Source organism: Tuber melanosporum (genome assembly GCF_000151645.1).
Source record: "Tuber melanosporum whole genome shotgun sequence assembly, scaffold_5, strain Mel28".
NCBI classification, from domain to species: Eukaryota; Fungi; Ascomycota; class Pezizomycetes; order Pezizales; family Tuberaceae; genus Tuber; species Tuber melanosporum.
Window position 1 is genome coordinate 1,376,081 of NW_003299095.1, and position 18,799 is coordinate 1,394,879.

Consider the following 18,799-nt stretch of genomic DNA (forward strand, 5'->3'; position numbering starts at 1 on the left):
TAAGAGGTACTTTGATATTTATATTCTGTATCTGAGTGTTCGCAGACTATATCTATTAATTATACAACTATGTACCTTTCTGATTATAACTCACAAGATCGAATGATCTTCAAAGATGCGAATACCTGGAGACCCTGAAAATCACCACACTCTCTTCGGTAATTACAATATTGCTAACTAGGAGTCATGCTGTTCCCAATGGTAATTATCCAATCATCAGAATCATTAGACATATGGCCTAGTTCTCAAGTCGAACTGAGTTGGCACCAATTATTTCTGTCATTGATTAAATGATCAGTTTCATCTGCAGGTTGTATCTGTGGAGGTAGTCGTTATTGTAACCATTCTAGGTTACTTGACTTTAAATCTCTATAACTCTGTATCCAACTGATTGATTTCTTCTGAAGTGCTTCCTACTAATTCGCAGGAAGCTACTCTACCAGATTGATAGACAATCCTACAGTGAGTAACTCTTGGTTGCTCTGAGTACCAGGATTTGAATTGCAGTTTTAGTATTGGAAATTATTTCCGTACCTACAGCATATTCCTGAACTCAGTTGTAACACTCCATAAAGTCCGCTGGCTTTAGTGGTAATATTCCTCAAAGTTCTAGACTCTTCTGATTATTCTAGGGTAGGTGCGAATATATTAGTTTCTTGTTAAGATCCTTTACTATTCAATATCATATCCTTATGCAAAACTGTCCCGTCACCTACAGCTCGTGCTAATGATATCACATCTTTAAAGCCTAGTAACTTTCTGAGTAGTTAATAGATTTACTCTTTTCTACTTCCCAGACGTAGCCAAAAGCCCTCTCTCATCCATCCTGCAAACAAGATCTAGTCGCATAAACGGCAGCAACATATATAGTGTTAACCCTGCACTTTTAGTTCTGTAGGATTATAGTCACTAGATACTACTGAGATTAATATATATGATAATATGCAGGCTCTGTTAGGGGGCCGGAGTGGGGTGTTGAATACCAGAGATTTTGATTTTGAGTGAGATTACCCTACTTAGGATAGTTTCTATGTATTAGATCCCAGTAATCCTAATATCACTTGATCTTTAGTATGCCTTAACTTTCCTACTCCTGATTTGTAAAACCAGAGTTATAGCAAAGTGAATTCTCTTTCATAAGTAGAAATTAAGGATTTAGAAAATGTTGTTCTCAGTAGGTTGACCCTAGCAGTGGCCGACAAAGGGTAGCCACATATTGCTTAAAGTCAATTCCTTTTACATCTTTTCTTTTGGCCTGTACAACTTTAAACATCTTTTCCTATAATGATTGAGCAATAGTAAGTTTTTCTTTCCACTCCTTAGCTATTGTCTAAAGGCCTCTTACAACTCTTAAAGCTACTAATTCTACCTCCTTTAATACTTACCACTCCACTGTCCCCCTCCATTCATCATTCAGCTGATTCTCCTTTCTCTCTATATTCTTATTCTATTCCTCTACTACTCGCTTTACTTCCAGATTCTCCACCTTTATCTCCTTAACCCAAACATGAAATAGACCTTTCCAATTCTAACCTATCATTTTCCAACACATAATTGTTATCTCAAATTTTTTCTTTAGTACCTACACAGTCTTTGTGCTAGTACTCTCCCTTCTCTCTCCAGACTAGGTTAACGGTAAAGTAAGCTCCAACCTCTACAAACTTCTCCTCTATAAATGCATAGTTTGCCCATAGCCTGCAGCAGCTAATATTCTCTCTTCATACAATGTTATAAATTATTAATAGATTAGTTACCAATAAGAGCTTCATAAGTATGAATTATTCTTACTAGTCGTATTTTTTTATTCTCTGATATGAAAATAAGTTTAAACTCCTCCTGATAAGTACCAATTCTTCTCTGTTTCAAAGAACGCAATAGTATACTTATACTCACATGTGGGAACTCAGCTTCCCATCATATATTAACCATATTTATTCTTCTTATATTAAAATCTCTTTTAATAAAGGCCACAAACCTGTCTTAATCCTCTGTACTCAGGAGAGCTAATCTTTCAGAACCCGTGTTGGCATTTAGATATGACGGTGTAATTAATTCCTGGAGTAATAGTGGCATATTGAGAGGATCTGGCATGCTAGTGAGAACTCAAGCTTCATGGGTATTCTTTACCGCATGCAGTCAAATATCATTAGCTGTCGAGGCAGTGACACTAGTAGCTTCTTTGATCTTTTTGAAGGAAATAGGGGTTGGGAGGCTCTGGAACACAATTATAATAGCTCGACGGTATGGTGATATTTCTTTCCCTACAATTGATCTTTATTAACACCTTGACTGAGCTTTCATTCTTATGTTTCTTACCTTGAGAGTTGCATACGGATGCTATATTCCTAGATTGTTGTGTATCTTAGTATCATGGTGTGAAAAATACGTGTAGAACTTAAGAGATAACTACAGGTTGCAAGCTTCCCTCCTCCTTGCACCTTGGCACTAAGCGCACTGACCCTATCTGAATACTTTTGAATTTGTCAAGTAGACATGCAATGTTGGATTTAGTAATGTACAATCATGTCCATAAAGTCTTCAAAAAACTTCCTACCCCAGCGCAGTAACAGTGTTGTCCTCTATCCCCACAGCAACCGCCTCTACCATAACCCCCCCACATACCTGAAAAGCTAGAGAAGACCAAAATAAGGAAATTTATACCCTGTGTAAATATACTGATATGGGGTATAATAAAATTTCTAAGGCTATGGGTATCTCTAAGGCAACTGTTCAATCAGTAATCAAAAGAGCTGAATAAAGAGATGGAAATACCCATGATGCCCCCAGATCTAGAAGACCAACAATTACCCCTTAAAAAAGAAAGATAGTGGAGTCTATTATTGATGCCGAGCCTCATTTAGCATTACATGACATTACCAAAAAAGCGAATATTGGTCTGGAAAAGACATCTGTGGATAAGATCATATCAGAAGCTGGTTTTAAGCTTCTGATACCTAGAAAAAAACCTTTTTGGAGGAAAGGACAGAAGGAGAAGAGAAAGGAGTTTGCTAGGAGAAGGAGGAATTGGAGGGGTGCATGGAATTGGGTTGTTTTTATGGATGAAGCCACCATTATCAATAATCCAAATCCTACTGGCAGGAAGGTCAGAGTTAGACCTGGTGAAGAGCTGGAAGAAAAAAACTTGAAGCCTAGCTTTAAGTCCGGGAGGACTAGTATTGTGGTCTATGCTGCAATCATGAAGAGTGGCAGAACTGAGTTAATTCTTGTGAGGAAGAGGAGGGAGGAAGAAAGAACCAGCAAAAGAGACAGACTTGGCCTTAATTCCCACCAATATGCAACTGAAATCCACCAGCCATACCTTATCCCTTTTATAGAAGGTCTGGATAGACCTTCTGACAACATCTACCTAGCAGCAGACAATGCCTCCTGGCATGGTGGTGAGGAAAACAGAAAATTGCTGTCAGACTGTGGTTATCAAAAATTGCCTTGGCCACCCAACTCACCAGATTTCAATCCTATTGAGAACACTTGGGCTCTGCTCAAAAGAGCCCTCAGAAATTGATTCTCCAGGTTGGATAGGAGGCCTCACAGTGCTGCTGAATTATTTCAGGCAGCAAAGGAGGAATGGGATTTAATTTCCCAAGAGAAGTTGGATGGGTGGATAGATAGGATGCCTGAGAGAATACAGGCTGTACTAGATGCAGATGGTGGTCATACAAAGTGGTAATAATATTTTCTTAAGGCTTATTAGTTCTATTCATATACTTTTCTTAATTGAGTTGTTTGAATTTTTTTTCAATTTTCCATGGAGAGGTGTTGTGGTTGTGTGGTTGCGCCGCCGAGGTATGAAGACTTTACGAACACGACTGTACCGGTATTGTGCCAAGACCTTTTTCTTTTCCGAGTTCCAACATCAACGCCTGTCTCCATAATTTTGAGCCGCAACTCGTCCACCATTCACAAACACCATATATATATCCCGAGGCCCTCTACTCGGCTCGACAATCAATCAATTCACAATGGCGGACCAACCCGAACCGGTAGTTTTCTTGGATGTGACTCTAGGCGGTATGTCCCCTCTCTCTCCACCTTGCCTTTCCTCGTTTTCACAGGCGATCACGATGGCTGATGGTACTGATGATGAGGGAACGAATAAAGGCGAACTCCTCGGCCGCATTAAAATCCAACTATTCTCGAAAATAGTGCCCAAAACCGCCGAGAACTTCCGTGTCTTTTGCACCGGCGAGACAAAGGGCCGTGGAGGTCGGCCGTTGGGGTATAAAGGATGTAAATTCCATCGCGTGGTGAGTTATGATTGCTTTATTTTTTTGTTTTTTTTGTTTCACTTATTCTTCTTCACACAGCTGACTGTGCTACTTGGTACGTGTGTCTAGATTAAAGACTTCATGTAAGTCCTGCCCACCTCCTAAAATAGTAAAGGGTAGGTAAGAGTGGGATTAACGAAGGAATAGGATCCAAGGAGGCGACTTCCTAAACAACGACGGCTCCGGCGCCCTATGTATCTACTCTTCCGAAAGCTTCCCCGACGAAGGCTTCACCGTAAAACATGATGCACCGGGAATAGTTTCTATGGCAAAGTACCCTTCACTCACACCCCCCCCCCTCCCCTATCGCTGGCTAAATCAAATACAGCTCTGGCCCAAACACGAATGGATGCCAGTTCTTCATAACCTCGAAAGTAGCCCCGTTCCTGGACGGGAAGTACGTCGCCTTCGGAAAGGTGATTGAGGGCATGGATGTTGTTCGCAAGGTCGAGAATGTCAGGGTCATCTTGGACCGTCCGACAACGGACGTGATTATTAGTCAGTGTGGGGAGATGTGACTTGATTTGATGTGCGAAGTTAGAGGGGTAACTGTGATACCATGGTCAATAGCAATGATGATACTGGTATGAACGAGGGAGCGGGTAATGAATGAGTGAATAAATAAGGGTGGGTATAGTACCGTATTCCCCACTGGCACATGGCCGAGCCGAGAAAAAAGTGCGTTTAGCCGTCATAAATAGAGCCGTAGATATGACATCCCGTACCGATACCCGGCACGATACGAACTCCCACCACGATATAAATAAGGCTACCATACCATAACCACAACCCTCAACCAATCCTGAATATCACCAGCCAAAAAATAAGGCTCACAGGCCGTCATACATACCACACACCAGAAGCCGTGGAGGAGGGAAAGCGCGTAACCCCACTACAGTACCCACCCTGATTACTTTCAATTTACCAGAAAGGCAGTCAGTCAGCTGCCGCTACAAGGACCACATCGAACTCTGCAAACCACCAATACGGTACTCGAGCACAAGCACTCGCACACAAGCCACCCCATGGCCAGGTACGATAGGTGGGGGGGCGGGCGGATCGCAGGTACTGTACGCACTTTCCTTTCCCCCCTTAACTTATCGCTACTGTCACCTCACCTCACCATACAATACCGTACAATTTCAAATCCCACAATCCCACACAATCTTCATACAGTGCTGCACACACCCGACCCGAACTCCTAACCCCCCCGCCTCCCCTAAGTCTGACATTATTACCGGCATGTATACATACAAGTACGGTGTGCGCGATATATTATGCAGTTTCAGCCTTCTTTCTCTGCAAGATGAGAAGGTGCGGGTTAGGGTTTGTAGATCATCTCATCTCATCCCATCTAGATTACAGGGTTTCGCACCCTCTCTCTACCTCCCTCTTGATTACCAAAGATTAGTCTGCGGTAGTACGGTGCTCGTGGTTGAACGGGCGTTTGTGGATACGATTACTGTTGCATGGCGCTGGGATGCAAGCGGGAAAGGCTGGATTTTGGTAGTGTGCATTTGGCAGTTGTGTTCACAAACGTCTTTCGATTACGAATGTCATGTCGTGCTCGAAGTTGTATTTCTGCTGGTTTGGATTACGTATGGACCTTTCGGCTGTGCGGTGTCTAGGACTTCGCTTTTGAGCTGAATAGGAATAGGGTGGTGGTATTGTTACCCCGGGAAGAGATGGATTAACTCTTCGGGTTCATTCCATTGGCCAGGTCCCTATTGAGTGACCAAAGCCATACCTTTATGAGCCTAGTTTTTGCGGATCGAAGGGGAAAATAGGCACTACGGAGTAAGGCTGTGAAATTCTGGAACGAAGGGATAACTCATTTCAAGATCAAGATGTGGAGCCGATTATATATAGTCTACAGCACAGTGCACTGGAGGATACCACGTTTCCCGCTGACCCACTGGCCTCCTCTTTTTTTGTTCTTCCCACACAAGATCCGGCCCCTCCAACGTGCAATACGTGCAATACGTGCAATACGGTAGTCGTACGGTTACATTTTCTCAATCCAGTCCGATCCACAAATGATATCCAGCTCCCCCCCTCACCTCAACGACCAAACCAAATAAAAAAAATACAGCGATAGATGAACAGTGTATAAGAGGAAAAATAATAATACCAACAAGACAAGGGAAGGGAAAGCAACAAAGGCATATGCATAGTAACAATAATAGTGAATAATCCGAATTATCCTCTCTTGGCCGGAGCAACCCCCGCACTGAGAACGCTGGGCAGTGGCTCATCACCAATGCTATACAGCAACCCAACAGCCCAGATTGATACAAAGATGATGGCGATGCCAAGCACAAGGAACAGGTTAAAGGGAACACTAATGTCTTCCTTCTGACACGCAGCCCCGGCCCACTTATCCATCTTCTTCCCATCGGGTCCCTTGCACGAGCAGGCCCAGCAGTCAGTCGGAAAGCTCGACTTTACGCACTCGCCACGACCGGAGCAGGCATTCGTTGCGTTTGTGCAGCTATTCTGGGAAGAGTAGCAGCGAGGGATGGGACCGAGGATTCTTTTTGGGTTTTCAGAGGAAGCAGAGGTTGCCTCAGCGGGTGGCGGGGAGTGGGCGGTGAAGGAGAGGGGTTCTTCCTCGGAGCGTTTGTATGCCTTGTGAAGATCTATCTTGAAGGCACTAACACCCGTATTGCTTTTGGTTGCTGGGAGGAGGAGGATGGTAGACCTGATATGTGCTGGGATGTCGTCAATTAGGGATAGGTATAGTTGTGCTGCGTTAAGTGCTTGTTTGGACTCTGGGCCGTATTGCTTGACGTATTTCTATTGAATATGAGTAATCTGTAAATCGTTTGGAAGAAGAGATACGCAAACCTCTACACCCGCAACATGGCAAGAAGCAAGATGTTGTCCAGGCAAGGACCTAATATCTCGCTGGGTAATCTTTTTGATGATGCCATATTCCCTGAGAAGGTTGGCTGCTTCCGAAGGTGTACCATAATCATCCTCGGAAACCTCGATGGTGGGTGTATATTCCTTGGGGTCAAGGCTGATTTCATTCTATTCAAGAATCAGCAGCGGTCCAGCCGTTTAGGGTATTTTAGTTGTACCTCGGAAACACCCACGCACATTCCGCCCCACGGTGACATATCCACAACCCTTGGCACAGCAGCCTCCAAAAACTGACGGTTCTTCCGGACGAAGACATCCATTAACTCGCCGAATGCCGACGCCTTGGGCATATCCCTGAGACCGATCTGTGTACTTTCCGGCTGAGTAGCTGTTTACCGGGAATAATCTGTCAGGAACCACCACATGATACCCCACAGGAACCAAGAAAAAGTGCAGGTACAAATGGGAACTTTGGAATCACACCTCCGATACCATATGCTCCGGCGATTGAGAGCACAAAGTCTTCCTCAATCCGCGCTCGAAACATCCTCGACTTTCCCCCATCCAAGTCCAATCGCGGTGGATTCCCTTGTGGCCCCAACTCATAATACCTCGAAACACCTAAACGCTCCGATAAAGAGAGAGCAAGTTCTTCAGGCGATACTGACGTTGCGTCATCGGAATGGTCGTGGTAGAGCTCGTAGACTGTCGATGACGCCGCGACACCTGCGAAACAGGAGACGACGAGACCAGGGAGAACCCTCATGCCGGGAAACAAAAAGGAAAGAGAAAAGGCTAGAGTTCTATTCGCGATGGTGGAAAAAGTGTGTGTTCGTTTAATGGCGTGTTCCAGTGGGAAGGAGTTTTGGGAGCTAGTAGAAAGGGTGGGTGCGGTTTTCAAAGCTGCCAGGTCGAGTTATGTTGATGCTGTGATGAGAATTACCTAATCAAACTAAAGCGAGTGCTGAAAGATACCCTACGGTATCCAGCTGCCCGTGGTGGATTATCGATATCTCTTTACTTCCTTCCCCTTCGGTTTCCTTGGGGATCCAATTTCTTTTTCTTCTTTTTCTTCAAACTTGCAACACTTTCTTTTGCCCCTTCCCACTTTCTTCTATACATTTACTTTGTTCGATCTAACCAACTCCTCGACTTCATTTGTTTTTTCCCTTTTAGAAGGGCTCCCTCCTTGCATCCGTAACATCTGACCTTCCACGCGGCAAAGCTACTATCACGATACTATCATCTTCCATAGTCTTCCTAACGACTCAGACATCCACCCATCTACCCATCCACCCATCCATCTCCACCTGCCCCACGACGTGAGCCTTTACAACAGCAAAATTATTAATTTTTTGAAGGAAAGCACAGCAGTCACCCCCGCGGCACTCCGTGCAATGTTCAAATCTCTCCGAACACTTCTATCGTGTTCCCGCTACCCTAGCCGCTTTACGAACGACGGTGGCGCAATATACCGCGTGCGCTTCGTCCCTAAAGAACGTCGATTCGGCACATTTACTCGAGCAATGATATGGCTTAGCGGATTTCAGCTCGCGGCGAATGGGCTGCTGCAGATATATGGGAACGGGTGGGAGAATCCAATTTTTATACCGCTCGGGTTTGCAGAGTTTGTCCCTGAGAGGGAGTATAGCCCCGATGATCCGGAATATTCTATGTATATGAAGTTTAGGAAGGACCCACAGAGGGCACTGGAAGGGAAACGTGAGCCTTTCCCCTCTACTTTGTTGGCCGGGGTTTGGAAATGTGGCTGGAGCTAATAGCTTTATAGGAAAGGTCGTCGACGCACTTATCGACTATCTTGGGAAAAGATATGGAAAAAAGTTTGGCGGTAACATTGAACCTGAGATTGCGACCGTATACTATCACTACCCGTGAGCTGCCCTTGCCAAATGCGTATCCTTTAGAGCTCCTCTAATAACAACCGCAGGCTCCGGCCTCGGGAATACAAACGCAAAGGGTGAGTTCACACCCCCTTCTCAACCCCGCAAGCTAACTGTCCCCAGACTAAAGATATCCCCACCACCACCACTCCCAGACGACACTCCCCCCCCCCTACGTATCTCAAACCTAACCTACGAATGGACCACCCGGCCTATCCCCACCGCAACAATGCACCGCCTAATAACAGCCTTCTACCCAACCTGGATGTTCTCATCAGTAACTACCTCCCTCCAACACACCTACTCCTTCCTCCACGCCACCCACAACTCCACCCAAACCTCCCCCGCTTCCTCCCCAATTGACCTCGGCAAGCGCGCAATCTCCCACGGCATCCAATCCGGCCTTGTACACCTGCGCCGCACTTACCGTCGCCCGCCCGCCCCACAAGGGCACGTGGTCCTTGATGGTCTCGTGCAAGTTGCTGGTGACAAACTCCGCGTGGCGATGGATGTAACGGTCAGCTTCCACCCGGAGGACCTCAATTCCATCATCTTCCACAAGATAGATGTGCGCTACGTCGCCAGGAACGACAAGCGACAGAAGGTTATAGCGCCCCCGGTGGCATCTCCAGGACAGGCACCCCCGCACCAAGTCACGACAATTAGAGTCGTAGTGGTAAAGTCCGCGACCGAACAACCAAAGACTGAAATCATCGAGGCCGCCGCAGCACTACAGCGGAGCAACGTGGACAAGGCGAGGAGCTTCATAGACAAGCAGGATAAGGAGCGGAAGAAAGTGAAGAAGGAAGCCGTCGAGGTCGGTGTCGAGAAAGAAGTCACGGCCGTGACACCCGGCGCAGAAGGGGCAGCGGTAGGGGGACCGACGCCACCGGTGTCACCCGAAGAAGAGAAAGAGGGGTCAAAGAGAACCGGGGATGATGCTGCTTCCTCGAAGTCATGAGCCCGTTAGGCTGGGGTTATCATGAACAGCGGGGTGACTTAAATACTTCTCAGCTTCTCCATTTCATCTCATTTTGCATTCTCAGGGTTTCTCCTTCCTTCTTCCTTCCGTTCCTTTGTGGGGTATTCGTTAGTTAACTGGCTGGTCGATTGGTAGCAGGAGGCTATCTCGCAAGCACGAAATTTATACCTGGCGCATCTCTTTTCCTCCTCCATCTATCTCGTCGCATCTTCATGTCACTCCGCACGTCCTTTAGTCTCTGGTCTAGCCTCTGGCCTCTGTAAGATTGTATACTATTTACGTTCCTCCCCCTCTCTTTCTTCCTTGCTTGTAGAATAGAATTCGCGGTTGATTCCTCTTTTTCTTTTTGGTTCCTTTCCTCGTTCCATGTAAACGATCATGGGATATCACTCGGTAGTTAATCTCAATGAATCCTGATGTTGTAGTTAATGTCAAAAATAGTATGATGGGTATACAGTAGTCTATTTTTTTTTCTTCTGTACTCGTACTCCTTCCTCCCCGAATTTTAATTTTAGCCTTTTCCTCTTGATAACCGGGGAAGTTGGAAAAAAAAAAATCAACGCCAACTTCGATATATGCATATCTCGGATGCCGTGACTTCGTTACCGCCTGCTTCCACCTCTTTCTGACGCCAGTTATATAGCTCGTGATTTCCTCCCAACTTTCTCCACCTTCACACATCCACTGTCTCTCTGTTCCTGGTTGAAATAAAGACAAGGACATTACAAGACATATGATATAAATACTCAGCTCCTCACCCTTCCTCCTCGTCACCCTTCCTTCTCCCCTGTCTATAAGACCCTAGCCCAGTGTAACTCATTTACCTCATCACTGTCTTCCGCTCGCACCCCCCCAAAAAAAAGAAAAAAAAAGAAGAAAACAAAAGGCACAGTTAAAGAAATCCCGGAAGAGAACACTAAATCATGCAAGAATAATTTATAAGATTGAAGTCTCAGATTGTTACGCTGCTCTCTCCTTCTTTGGACTTAGGGGGTGCGCCGCTCCGTTAAGGACTCGTGGGCGAGAGGCGGGTGTGTATGGAATGCTAAGGCATTGGATACCGAGGTAGCCGCAGATACCATCGATGACCAACATTGCCCAACGGAAATATACGATTGCCGCAAAGACGAAGTACCCACGTAGGTACCAAAGCTCGACGAACGAAGAAATAGGGGCACTATAGGGTGGATTAGCATTTGTATGTGGTCAAATCATGTAAAGTGGGTAAATATACAGCCCAAATGATGGCAAATTAGCCAACACGGCACCGCCAATGAGTGGCGCAAGAAGCACAGTCCAGTAGGGAAAAGGCTGATGGGTCAAATGCGCCAAAATGATCTTCGTAGTCATCCGGCCAAAAACAAAACTCATGGTCAAGCAAAAGAGGACAAGTCTGTTCTCTTCCAACAATGTAGTATGAGGAGAATACAACCAGAGCCCGCAAGAGAGCGTGAAGACTACCATTGGCGTCCATTCTAAGAAAACCGGGAGAACCGGGAGCTTCTGGCGCCGGCGGGCAATAACGACATTATAAATGCTGGTGGATATTAGATCCTGTCTAAACTGTGCGCAATATTTAAGGGTTTCAAACATACCAGAATGGGAGATGTGCCAATAGAAAGGAGCCCAGAATAACAGGGATCCAGATATCTCTAATGGAATAATCTTCGAAAAGCCACTCATGACCGAAAACATCGCTAATTCTATAGGTCCATATCTCAGGACCATAGTACCCAGACATAACCATCAAGCTACACGCAATGATCAATCCCTCTTGACTACCGTTAGCTCGCATCTCCTGTACATGCAGCGGAGTTATATATCTCACCAGTAGGGCCGTTAAAGTATCCGAGATATAAAACATGAGAGTGATATGTCTCCCAGGTAGAAAAGAACATTGGTAGAGTAGGAATCAAAGCAGTAAAGACACCAGCCCTGGTAGGACCGAGCCCCATGCAGGCTGTTTCGCACAAACTGGCTGAACAACCCCGTCAGTCTAGTTCCCAATCGTAGTATCCATGCACCATATATGCAATTACCCAAAGTGCAATTGAGAGAATCAATTCCATGACTATATCTCAGTGTCAGCAATCGTAGAGAGCCAAAGATTGACGAGCCCATACTCAAAAAGTTCTCCCAAAGGGGAACTAGAACCAGTCCTTCTAGCTTGCTTCCCGTCGATATTATCCATGGTCGAGTACCTACACCCCTAGAATCAGCCCGCCGAACCCTATAGCATCTCCCAAAAGTTTTCCAAACTTACGCCCAGAGACCGAAAGCGAAAGAATAATATAGCCAGCTAGGGCCAGGGCCCACAAGATCCGGCAGCCAAATTTCCAAGCATATTACATTCGTCAAGATAAACCCAAACCCAACGAGCGTAACAGCATTAGGTGCCAACCACCGAGGCAGAAGCTCAACCATAAAATTCCACTTCACGCCGTCAGCAAGGCCAACCCTTAATCATTCATGGTCCGGATAAAAACGTACGTAATGCTTTAGAATATATCGTGAGATCAAAGACTTATCAACACTCTGGTAACGGTACGTCTTCAAATGGACCAATTGATCTTCGGAAAGGAACTCAGAGCTCCTTCTCCGACCTAAAACATCCCAAGAAGGAACGAAGTCAGCATCACAATAATTGACAGAACTTCTTGTACCCCCTTTAGCATAAAAGGAGCTAAGCAATGATGGTACCTCTCGATCCCTTTGGCCGATTATCAACCCGGTTGCTAGCCATGATTTCAGATCCGTCAAAGAAATAAAAACCCAAAAGGAGTGGTCTAGAAGAAAGTATGGATCTTCAGTGGTGTAAACGGACAATTCAAGGGAAGAGCGAAGGAAGAAAAAAACGAAAGGAAAAGGGAGAGACCAACTTGTTTTTCCCGTGCATTATTAGGGCCAAATTATGGCTGCTGCAGATGCGATGGATAAGATTAGCCGCGGCCTTGAGCCCTGTCCCCTCCAGGGAACCAAGGTAAGGGGAAAGGACACGCCATTGTATGCGCGGCTCTCCTAAGTTCCCCGAACCTGAGAGGGAGCCAAGACTTAATTCTGCGAGAACCCTTACAGTATCCCTTTCTCACTTCTCGCTTCACCATCAAGCCCTGAAGCAGCTGTATCATAAGATTCATAACAAGGAAAGTCCCCTCAATCATTGGATGAGAGGATTTGCGATGAACACCCCGATGTAACGCATCTAGATATGGATTCACTGGACCTCTCCACTGATTGGCCCAGGAGAAAACCCATTTTATTGCTTTCAAGATTGAATAAGTTATGAAAATCGTGATGCCAAGGAATCATTTGTCATCTGGTGATACACAGTGTATGCGGGGGAAAATAAAAAAAAAGAGAGAGGGGGTGGGAGAAGAAAGTGGTGCGCGGTATCTCGGTACACCAATTTCACTCGCTCTACGTGTACTCGCACAAGTCACTTCCACAGGTTGTTTGTGCCGAGGTGGGGTGCATTTGCTCGGGGAAGCATGGGACAATTACCGTAATTCGGCTCCCGTGATAGGTTACAATGAGCCCACATTGGTGAGATACAAGTACATGCATAATATGCAATGAATCAACGCAAGGGCGTGATGTCCGGTGGACTCGTGATCCACAGTACATAGTACTGTACGAGTACTCGAGTACAGTAGTGCCAGAGAAGGATACCCAAGCATGTACAGTCGCACCTCGTTATAAAGAACGCCAAGAGTTTGGGGGGTTTTGTTCGTTATAACGAGGTTTTGGGGTGAATTCCTTATAGCGAGTACTGTTTGTATGGGAACAGGGGTCTTGATTCCCGTACGATTCATTCGTAATGGCGAGGTTTCTCATACAAAGAGGTCCATTATAGCGAGGTGCGACTGTACTCGAATACACGTGTAGAAAAATATGCGATGCAAAAACTACACGATTTGCAAATGCAAGGGGAAAGAAAGAATGCTATCATTATTACTACGAGAAGAGAATCCGATAGTCTCGGCTGTATCCATGACAAAAAATGTTGTAATTGATTAAAGACTCCCCCCTGACCGAACATCCCGTACATTATGGGCTGTTAGGCACAAATGGATCCTATGTAACTAACTCACCCCAGAAAATCAGGGTCCACCTTCAAGTATTGCGCTTCTCGTGAACGTCATAAGAAGCCCTCCTCTTCTTAGGGTTCCCGGCTTCGCCTTGCTTCTCCTTCTTCCCTAGCTCGACTATATGCACAATGTTGCCAATCTTGACCTTGATGGCATCGATAAGCAATTTCAGTCTCTCGACTTCGCTTTTACCAAAGATTTTGTCCCAGCAAGCATGAGTCTTCAATGCCTCAAACACCTCAGCTTTCACGTCTTTGTCTGGCTCCGTAAGGCTCCAAGCGAGAGAAACATGGAAACCATCAAGTTTGTCGCCATTTTCCGTGTATAGTGGCGGTTGTTCAAATGCTTCAAAGGTGTGATTAGCCAATTGGAGTAGACGAGGGAGCTGTCGCAACGGTCAATTATCGGCATAATGTCTAGCCTTGTGTTAAAGCGAGATTTTACCTGTGCATCATCCCCCTTGGTAGCTCTCAAGACAAAAAACCAGCGTGTTCGGTCATTATTGCTCACAAATTCAAAGCCTGTAAACTCTACCGAGAATCTGGGTCCACATCCGTTAGACATCCCGCTCTGTGAAATTGTGTGAGAGGTGGTTGGGACGAACGGCTTGATTCTAGTCTTATCGAGCCTGTCTTTCAAGAGCTCCAAAAAACCTTCCCTCTGTGCAGTGGTAAGAATGTTGGGTCTGCTTAAGCTTAAATGTAGCGGTTGTTCGCTGCCTAGATCGCTTTTGAGATGGCTCTCAAGCCTCACACCAGCTGTGGCAGTAATGGTGGATGCGGTATGATAGGCACCATTGAGGACATCAAATTCTGAGCGCGACAGATGCCCTCCAATTCCCGTCAGTTTTGCTTTGGCTCCGGGGCTCAAAAATTGAAAGTGGAAAAGGGTGAGAAATAAATATATGGAGAAAAAACATACACTCAATAAAAATATGAGTCGGCCAATTCCCCTGAATATGCGGAATGGACCTCTTTCTTCCACCATGAAGCGAAGGATCATCTTGCTGGCCTACCCTCGGAGCAACGGCATAGAGATCATGGAAACGCGAAGGAAGTGGGGGTAGCGAATTGGATGAGGATGCTTTTGAGTACTTGGAAGTGGAAGTAGGCGATTTGTTAGCTGGGGTTAGATAAGTTGTTTTGGCCATTTTAGCTGGGGGGGAGCCGTCAGAATCCGAATCGGAGTATTCGACGAGGGAGCTAGTTAATGGTGCCATTTTCGTTATGTTCTCAAGCGATCCTGGAGCGACAAACAGTGGGTTGAATATCGGTGGTTGAAGGACGCTAAGGGTGGTGAGCAGCCTTCACCTCGATGATGATGATGATGATGATGGTGAGGGGAAGCGTGACAGTGAAACTATACTCGAGTTGAATCGTGGTTTGCTGTGAGCTATGGTACTTGTAGGTACAGTACTCGTACAAGCACGGTGCTGCACAGTAAGTCGGCTACAGGGAAAGGTTTCATCCACCAACTTTTGCTCGAGTGCATACAGCACTCCAGGGGGCCCTCAAAAATCAGAAGTTCGTGAGATGCCTGTTCTGGTGGCCGTCCAAAATTGTAACCATCTTGGAAATGAAGGATCTTTTGGAGACAACACAAGTAGCACCTGGGAGTAGCTATCATACCTAGCATGATGACCTAAGAACAGTGCGATACCAACAAATAGAGGATGTAAATACAAATAAATTTACAAAATAGCCAATTCCCTATGAGTTCATTGGGATACCGTAATGGAAATTCCCTTTGTTAAACCTTTGAATCTTACCTGGGAGGCGAGGGGTTCCTGTACCGTACGATACTCGTGCCACGGTTGTGGCTGTCCAGCTACAACTCCCCAAAGCTCACTTCACTTTTAGGGGCACTCCACTGAGTGCCTGACAGCCCAACACTACTTGACAGCTCAACACAACTTTGTGGCTCAAAAGCACTCTGAGCCACACTATCACTTTGTGGCTACACTGTATATTCAAGCTGAATATGATATCATAGTACTTTGAATTTCAATGGAACTTTGGTACTCCAAGGTCCATTGAAGATCAATAGCAATGTGAAACTTAAAATACTAGAAAGTTTGTTGTATAAAATAACAGAATATTATCATAAAATATAGTCTGATTCTATCTATCAATAACCTTATATCCATTACTGTCTGTCATGCCACTACTACCATTAATTATACTCACCAGTTAACAGGTAGAGGCCTATTATGATGTCAAAATATGTATTGAGGTATCTCTTAGAATACTTCATACTTTGGAGTGCAATAAACAAACTCTAAACATTACTGCAACAACTTGTAAATATGAGGTACCTTTTAGAAAATAAAATACAGCATCTATTAAGCTGTCAGGCACTCAGTGGAGTGCCCCCAAAAGTGAACAAGTGAGCTTTGGGGGGTTGTGGCACGAGTATATAAGCCGGCTTTTGTCGGCGAGTTTTTATTTAAACTTCACCTGAGTTGTCACGTGCTTGCAGGTGTAGCGACAACTTGTTATCATACCTCTACGGTAGGTCAAACAAATACCGTATCATATTTTCTTCTGTTCGACCATCTTTTCACAGGCACGGACACTGGGAGTATTACCGGTAACAAGGGAATTGTAGATATTAAGAAGGCTTCATATCTTTCTGAGGGCATGAGGGCGTATCCCAGGGAGTGTTTCCTTTAACCTCATTAAAGTTTACCCCCCGAAGCGCTGGCGGGCCCGGGATATCAGCGAAGCGACCGAACTTATCAAAAATCTGAGATGATGGATTGGTACTCACATGAGCTCTCTTTCACTTGAGGGCCGAGTTGAGCGCAGCTACCAGTACTAGCCACCGGTACTTGATGGTGGGAGAGCGATAGGGCACCAGTATGATAGTGAGAACCAGCGCCCTGTCCCGAGTATCATACTGCTCGAGTATACCCAACTTGAATCAGGGACGCTGACTCATCCGATGGAGGTGGCGGTTCTCGGCGCCCTGTCAAGCATCATGGCCCAAGAATTGCAGCCGACCTCAAGCTCACTCCACGCAATTCACAGGATTTAAATCTGTATATGGCGCACTTCGAGAACTCTACCGGTACCAAAACATGTGCCAGCCTCCGCAGGAGTGACGTTTTTCCGGCCTTTATGATACTCATGCGCGTGCGCAGCATTTTTGATGCAAGTGAAATATTTTAACACTGTACTTTTTTCACTATCGGTGACTCAACGATGGATTTCGGTTTTCATCAGAGTGGCTACCCCCGGTGGGGTAGCTACTGTCTGAGTGTGGCTTGTTTTCTGTCCTCTCTGGTCGGGGACGTTCGAATGTTGGAAGAAAATGCGATTTGCAAGGAAAACGTCATTTTTTCTCCATTGTGACGAGACAGACAGGGTCTTTATTTCTTCCCACATGTTTTCCCGATTGTAGTCTAATTGTACGCAAGCAGCGGTAATAGCAGGCGTTGGGCTAGGACCTTGCGTGCAGATTCAGATTCAGTATTTTTTTCGTTTTTTTCGTTTTAGCTGGGTTTTTGGTGCCGGTATCGTGGATTGGAGCTCCCACCGAGTCTGTGCATTATAGCAAGGTCTTTAGTGCAGTACCCGAGTGCGTCGCCGCTCGTTGTAGTGAGGTGTGGCGGCAGTTTATCTACATTGACCCTGACTCCCTGCCGGTAACTTTAAGGTACTGTACTACTTGTACTCGTAGTAGGGGACAATACCAGTTTCAGAGTCAGGTCAGTCTCATGAATCCAGTTGACCGGGGGGTGTTGCTTTTCGGCTAGCTGGAACAGTCTTGGGAATGGCGGGGGATGGTGGGGAAACGGAAAGAATCGCCTACCCCCCTTGTTCAAATTACCGGTATGGTAAAAGCGCTGTGCGGTATTGACGTCGGGTGGGGCAGACCTGCGGAAAGCGTCGATCCCTCGTTATTAGTACAGTATTGAGGAAGGGCCTGCAGTGTGCTTGACATTTCCCGCCTCGCGATGGGCTTGCTATGCAGGACGGACGGGTTTTATTGGAAATTTCACCAACTCCCAAAACCTCTGTGAAAATCCATCCGTTCCTGCCTCTCCTTGGCCTTCTCTCCAAGGGCGGATTATGGAGCATCATAATCCATCACCCCCTTGCTGAAATTGCTGCCGGTTGCTGGGGGAGCTCAGACGTTTCTCCATTCCCAATCATCGATATCGTATCGTGCCATATGATAGGAGGTCTCATAAGGTACGAGACTGTTACGCAATGAGCATCACGTCACTTGGGTCGTGGAGGGTAAGAGTATCGTACCAGTAGTGTGACTGCGGTTGGCCAACCCTCTCTGGCTTCTGGGTTCGGCGGGGTGTTCACCCTGGGGACCCCGATTTGGTTGGAGGCACAGGTATTGCAGTATCATGCATACTCGTGCTCGTATGGGTGCCGTCACCACTATCGTAACTTACCCTTCTTTGTCCCCCTTGTCTCTGCGCTTCATCGGAAGCGCATCCACATATTGTATGTATCCGGGCACTGTACGAGTAAGGTACCGTACTACAGGACGGCAGTACGCTTCCCGTTCCCGTTCCCGTTCCTGTTTTTTATTTCATCGCCGGGAGAGGGTGCCCGGATAGGAGCGTGCGAGTAACCTTCGTAGTGACAGGTATGATACCGGTATGCTGGTAACTGCGAACGTTGTAATATTCATACCGCCGGTCAGGGTTGCCACGAC

At 46.0% G+C, this 18,799-nt stretch overlaps 6 protein-coding genes; 2 read left to right on the forward strand and 4 right to left on the reverse strand.

The window, feature by feature from the left end:
* Window positions 1-3,909: 3,909 nt before the first annotated feature.
* Window positions 3,910-4,930, forward strand: GSTUM_00008859001 (uncharacterized protein). XM_002840320.2 has 5 exons: window positions 3,910-4,029; window positions 4,120-4,265; window positions 4,356-4,369; window positions 4,434-4,559; window positions 4,615-4,930. The coding sequence occupies exons 1-5, from the start codon at window positions 3,981-3,983 to the stop codon at window positions 4,802-4,804; spliced, it is 525 nt and encodes a 174-aa protein (XP_002840366.1). The 5' UTR covers window positions 3,910-3,980; the 3' UTR covers window positions 4,805-4,930.
* A 435-nt stretch (window positions 4,931-5,365) lies between these two features.
* GSTUM_00008860001 (uncharacterized protein) lies at window positions 5,366-7,963 on the reverse strand. XM_002840321.2 has 4 exons: window positions 7,635-7,963; window positions 7,370-7,539; window positions 7,134-7,319; window positions 5,366-7,082 (listed from the first exon to the last, which is right to left on the reverse strand). The coding sequence occupies exons 1-4, from the start codon at window positions 7,915-7,917 to the stop codon at window positions 6,486-6,488; spliced, it is 1,236 nt and encodes a 411-aa protein (XP_002840367.1). The 5' UTR covers window positions 7,918-7,963; the 3' UTR covers window positions 5,366-6,485.
* Window positions 7,964-8,677: 714 nt separating this feature from the next.
* Window positions 8,678-10,458, forward strand: GSTUM_00008862001 (uncharacterized protein; the record flags this gene model as incomplete). XM_002840322.2 has 5 exons in its annotated part: window positions 8,678-8,873; window positions 8,941-9,043; window positions 9,100-9,129; window positions 9,176-10,099; window positions 10,170-10,458. 4 exons carry the CDS (start codon window positions 8,678-8,680, stop codon window positions 10,011-10,013), a joined length of 1,167 nt encoding a protein of 388 aa, XP_002840368.1. The 3' UTR covers window positions 10,014-10,099; window positions 10,170-10,458.
* Window positions 10,459-10,474: 16 nt separating this feature from the next.
* Window positions 10,475-12,858, reverse strand: GSTUM_00008863001 (uncharacterized protein). XM_002840323.2 has 9 exons: window positions 12,735-12,858; window positions 12,525-12,637; window positions 12,298-12,467; window positions 12,158-12,235; window positions 12,074-12,105; window positions 11,863-12,012; window positions 11,630-11,807; window positions 11,269-11,571; window positions 10,475-11,211 (listed from the first exon to the last, which is right to left on the reverse strand). Exons 1-9 carry the CDS (start codon window positions 12,775-12,777, stop codon window positions 10,995-10,997), a joined length of 1,284 nt encoding a protein of 427 aa, XP_002840369.1. The 5' UTR covers window positions 12,778-12,858; the 3' UTR covers window positions 10,475-10,994.
* Window positions 12,859-14,021: 1,163 nt separating this feature from the next.
* GSTUM_00008864001 (uncharacterized protein) lies at window positions 14,022-15,435 on the reverse strand. XM_002840324.2 has 4 exons: window positions 15,044-15,435; window positions 14,727-14,952; window positions 14,567-14,663; window positions 14,022-14,507 (listed from the first exon to the last, which is right to left on the reverse strand). The coding sequence occupies exons 1-4, from the start codon at window positions 15,339-15,341 to the stop codon at window positions 14,148-14,150; spliced, it is 981 nt and encodes a 326-aa protein (XP_002840370.1). The 5' UTR covers window positions 15,342-15,435; the 3' UTR covers window positions 14,022-14,147.
* Window positions 15,436-16,204: 769 nt separating this feature from the next.
* On the reverse strand, window positions 16,205-18,712 carry GSTUM_00008865001 (uncharacterized protein). XM_052355813.1 has 2 exons: window positions 18,382-18,712; window positions 16,205-18,326 (listed from the first exon to the last, which is right to left on the reverse strand). Exon 2 carries the CDS (start codon window positions 17,506-17,508, stop codon window positions 17,320-17,322), a length of 189 nt encoding a protein of 62 aa, XP_052211778.1. The 5' UTR covers window positions 17,509-18,326; window positions 18,382-18,712; the 3' UTR covers window positions 16,205-17,319.
* Window positions 18,713-18,799: the final 87 nt, after the last annotated feature.

Excerpts from the sequence above, each read along its gene's own strand:
- GSTUM_00008859001 (XM_002840320.2), top strand. The coding sequence starts at position 3,981 with ATGGCGGACCAACCCGAACCGGTAGTTTTCTTGGATGTGACTCTAGGC. Across the intron at positions 4,030-4,119 it reads CTTGGATGTGACTCTAGGCG|GCGAACTCCTCGGCCGCATT; the intron begins GTATGTCCCCTC and ends GAACGAATAAAG. Across the intron at positions 4,560-4,614 it reads GGAATAGTTTCTATGGCAAA|CTCTGGCCCAAACACGAATG; the intron begins GTACCCTTCACT and ends AATCAAATACAG.
- GSTUM_00008860001 (XM_002840321.2), bottom strand. The coding sequence starts at position 7,917 with ATGAGGGTTCTCCCTGGTCTCGTCGTCTCCTGTTTCGCAGGTGTCGCG. Across the intron at positions 7,540-7,634 it reads CGGAGCATATGGTATCGGAG|CTACTCAGCCGGAAAGTACA; the intron begins GTGTGATTCCAA and ends CCCGGTAAACAG. Across the intron at positions 7,320-7,369 it reads TGTGCGTGGGTGTTTCCGAG|AATGAAATCAGCCTTGACCC; the intron begins GTACAACTAAAA and ends ATTCTTGAATAG.
- GSTUM_00008863001 (XM_002840323.2), bottom strand. The coding sequence starts at position 12,777 with ATGGCTAGCAACCGGGTTGATAATCGGCCAAAGGGATCGAGAG. Across the intron at positions 12,106-12,157 it reads CCTTTGGGAGAACTTTTTGA|TCATGGAATTGATTCTCTCA; the intron begins GTATGGGCTCGT and ends ACTGAGATATAG. Across the intron at positions 12,013-12,073 it reads TTCTCTCAATTGCACTTTGG|CCAGTTTGTGCGAAACAGCC; the intron begins GTAATTGCATAT and ends GGGGTTGTTCAG.
- GSTUM_00008864001 (XM_002840324.2), bottom strand. The coding sequence starts at position 15,341 with ATGGCACCATTAACTAGCTCCCTCGTCGAATACTCCGATTCGGATTCT. Across the intron at positions 14,953-15,043 it reads GACTCATATTTTTATTGAGT|GGCATCTGTCGCGCTCAGAA; the intron begins GTATGTTTTTTC and ends CGGGAATTGGAG. Across the intron at positions 14,508-14,566 it reads CCAAGGGGGATGATGCACAG|CTCCCTCGTCTACTCCAATT; the intron begins GTAAAATCTCGC and ends CCGTTGCGACAG.
- GSTUM_00008865001 (XM_052355813.1), bottom strand. The coding sequence starts at position 17,508 with ATGTGGGAAGAAATAAAGACCCTGTCTGTCTCGTCACAATGGAGAAAA.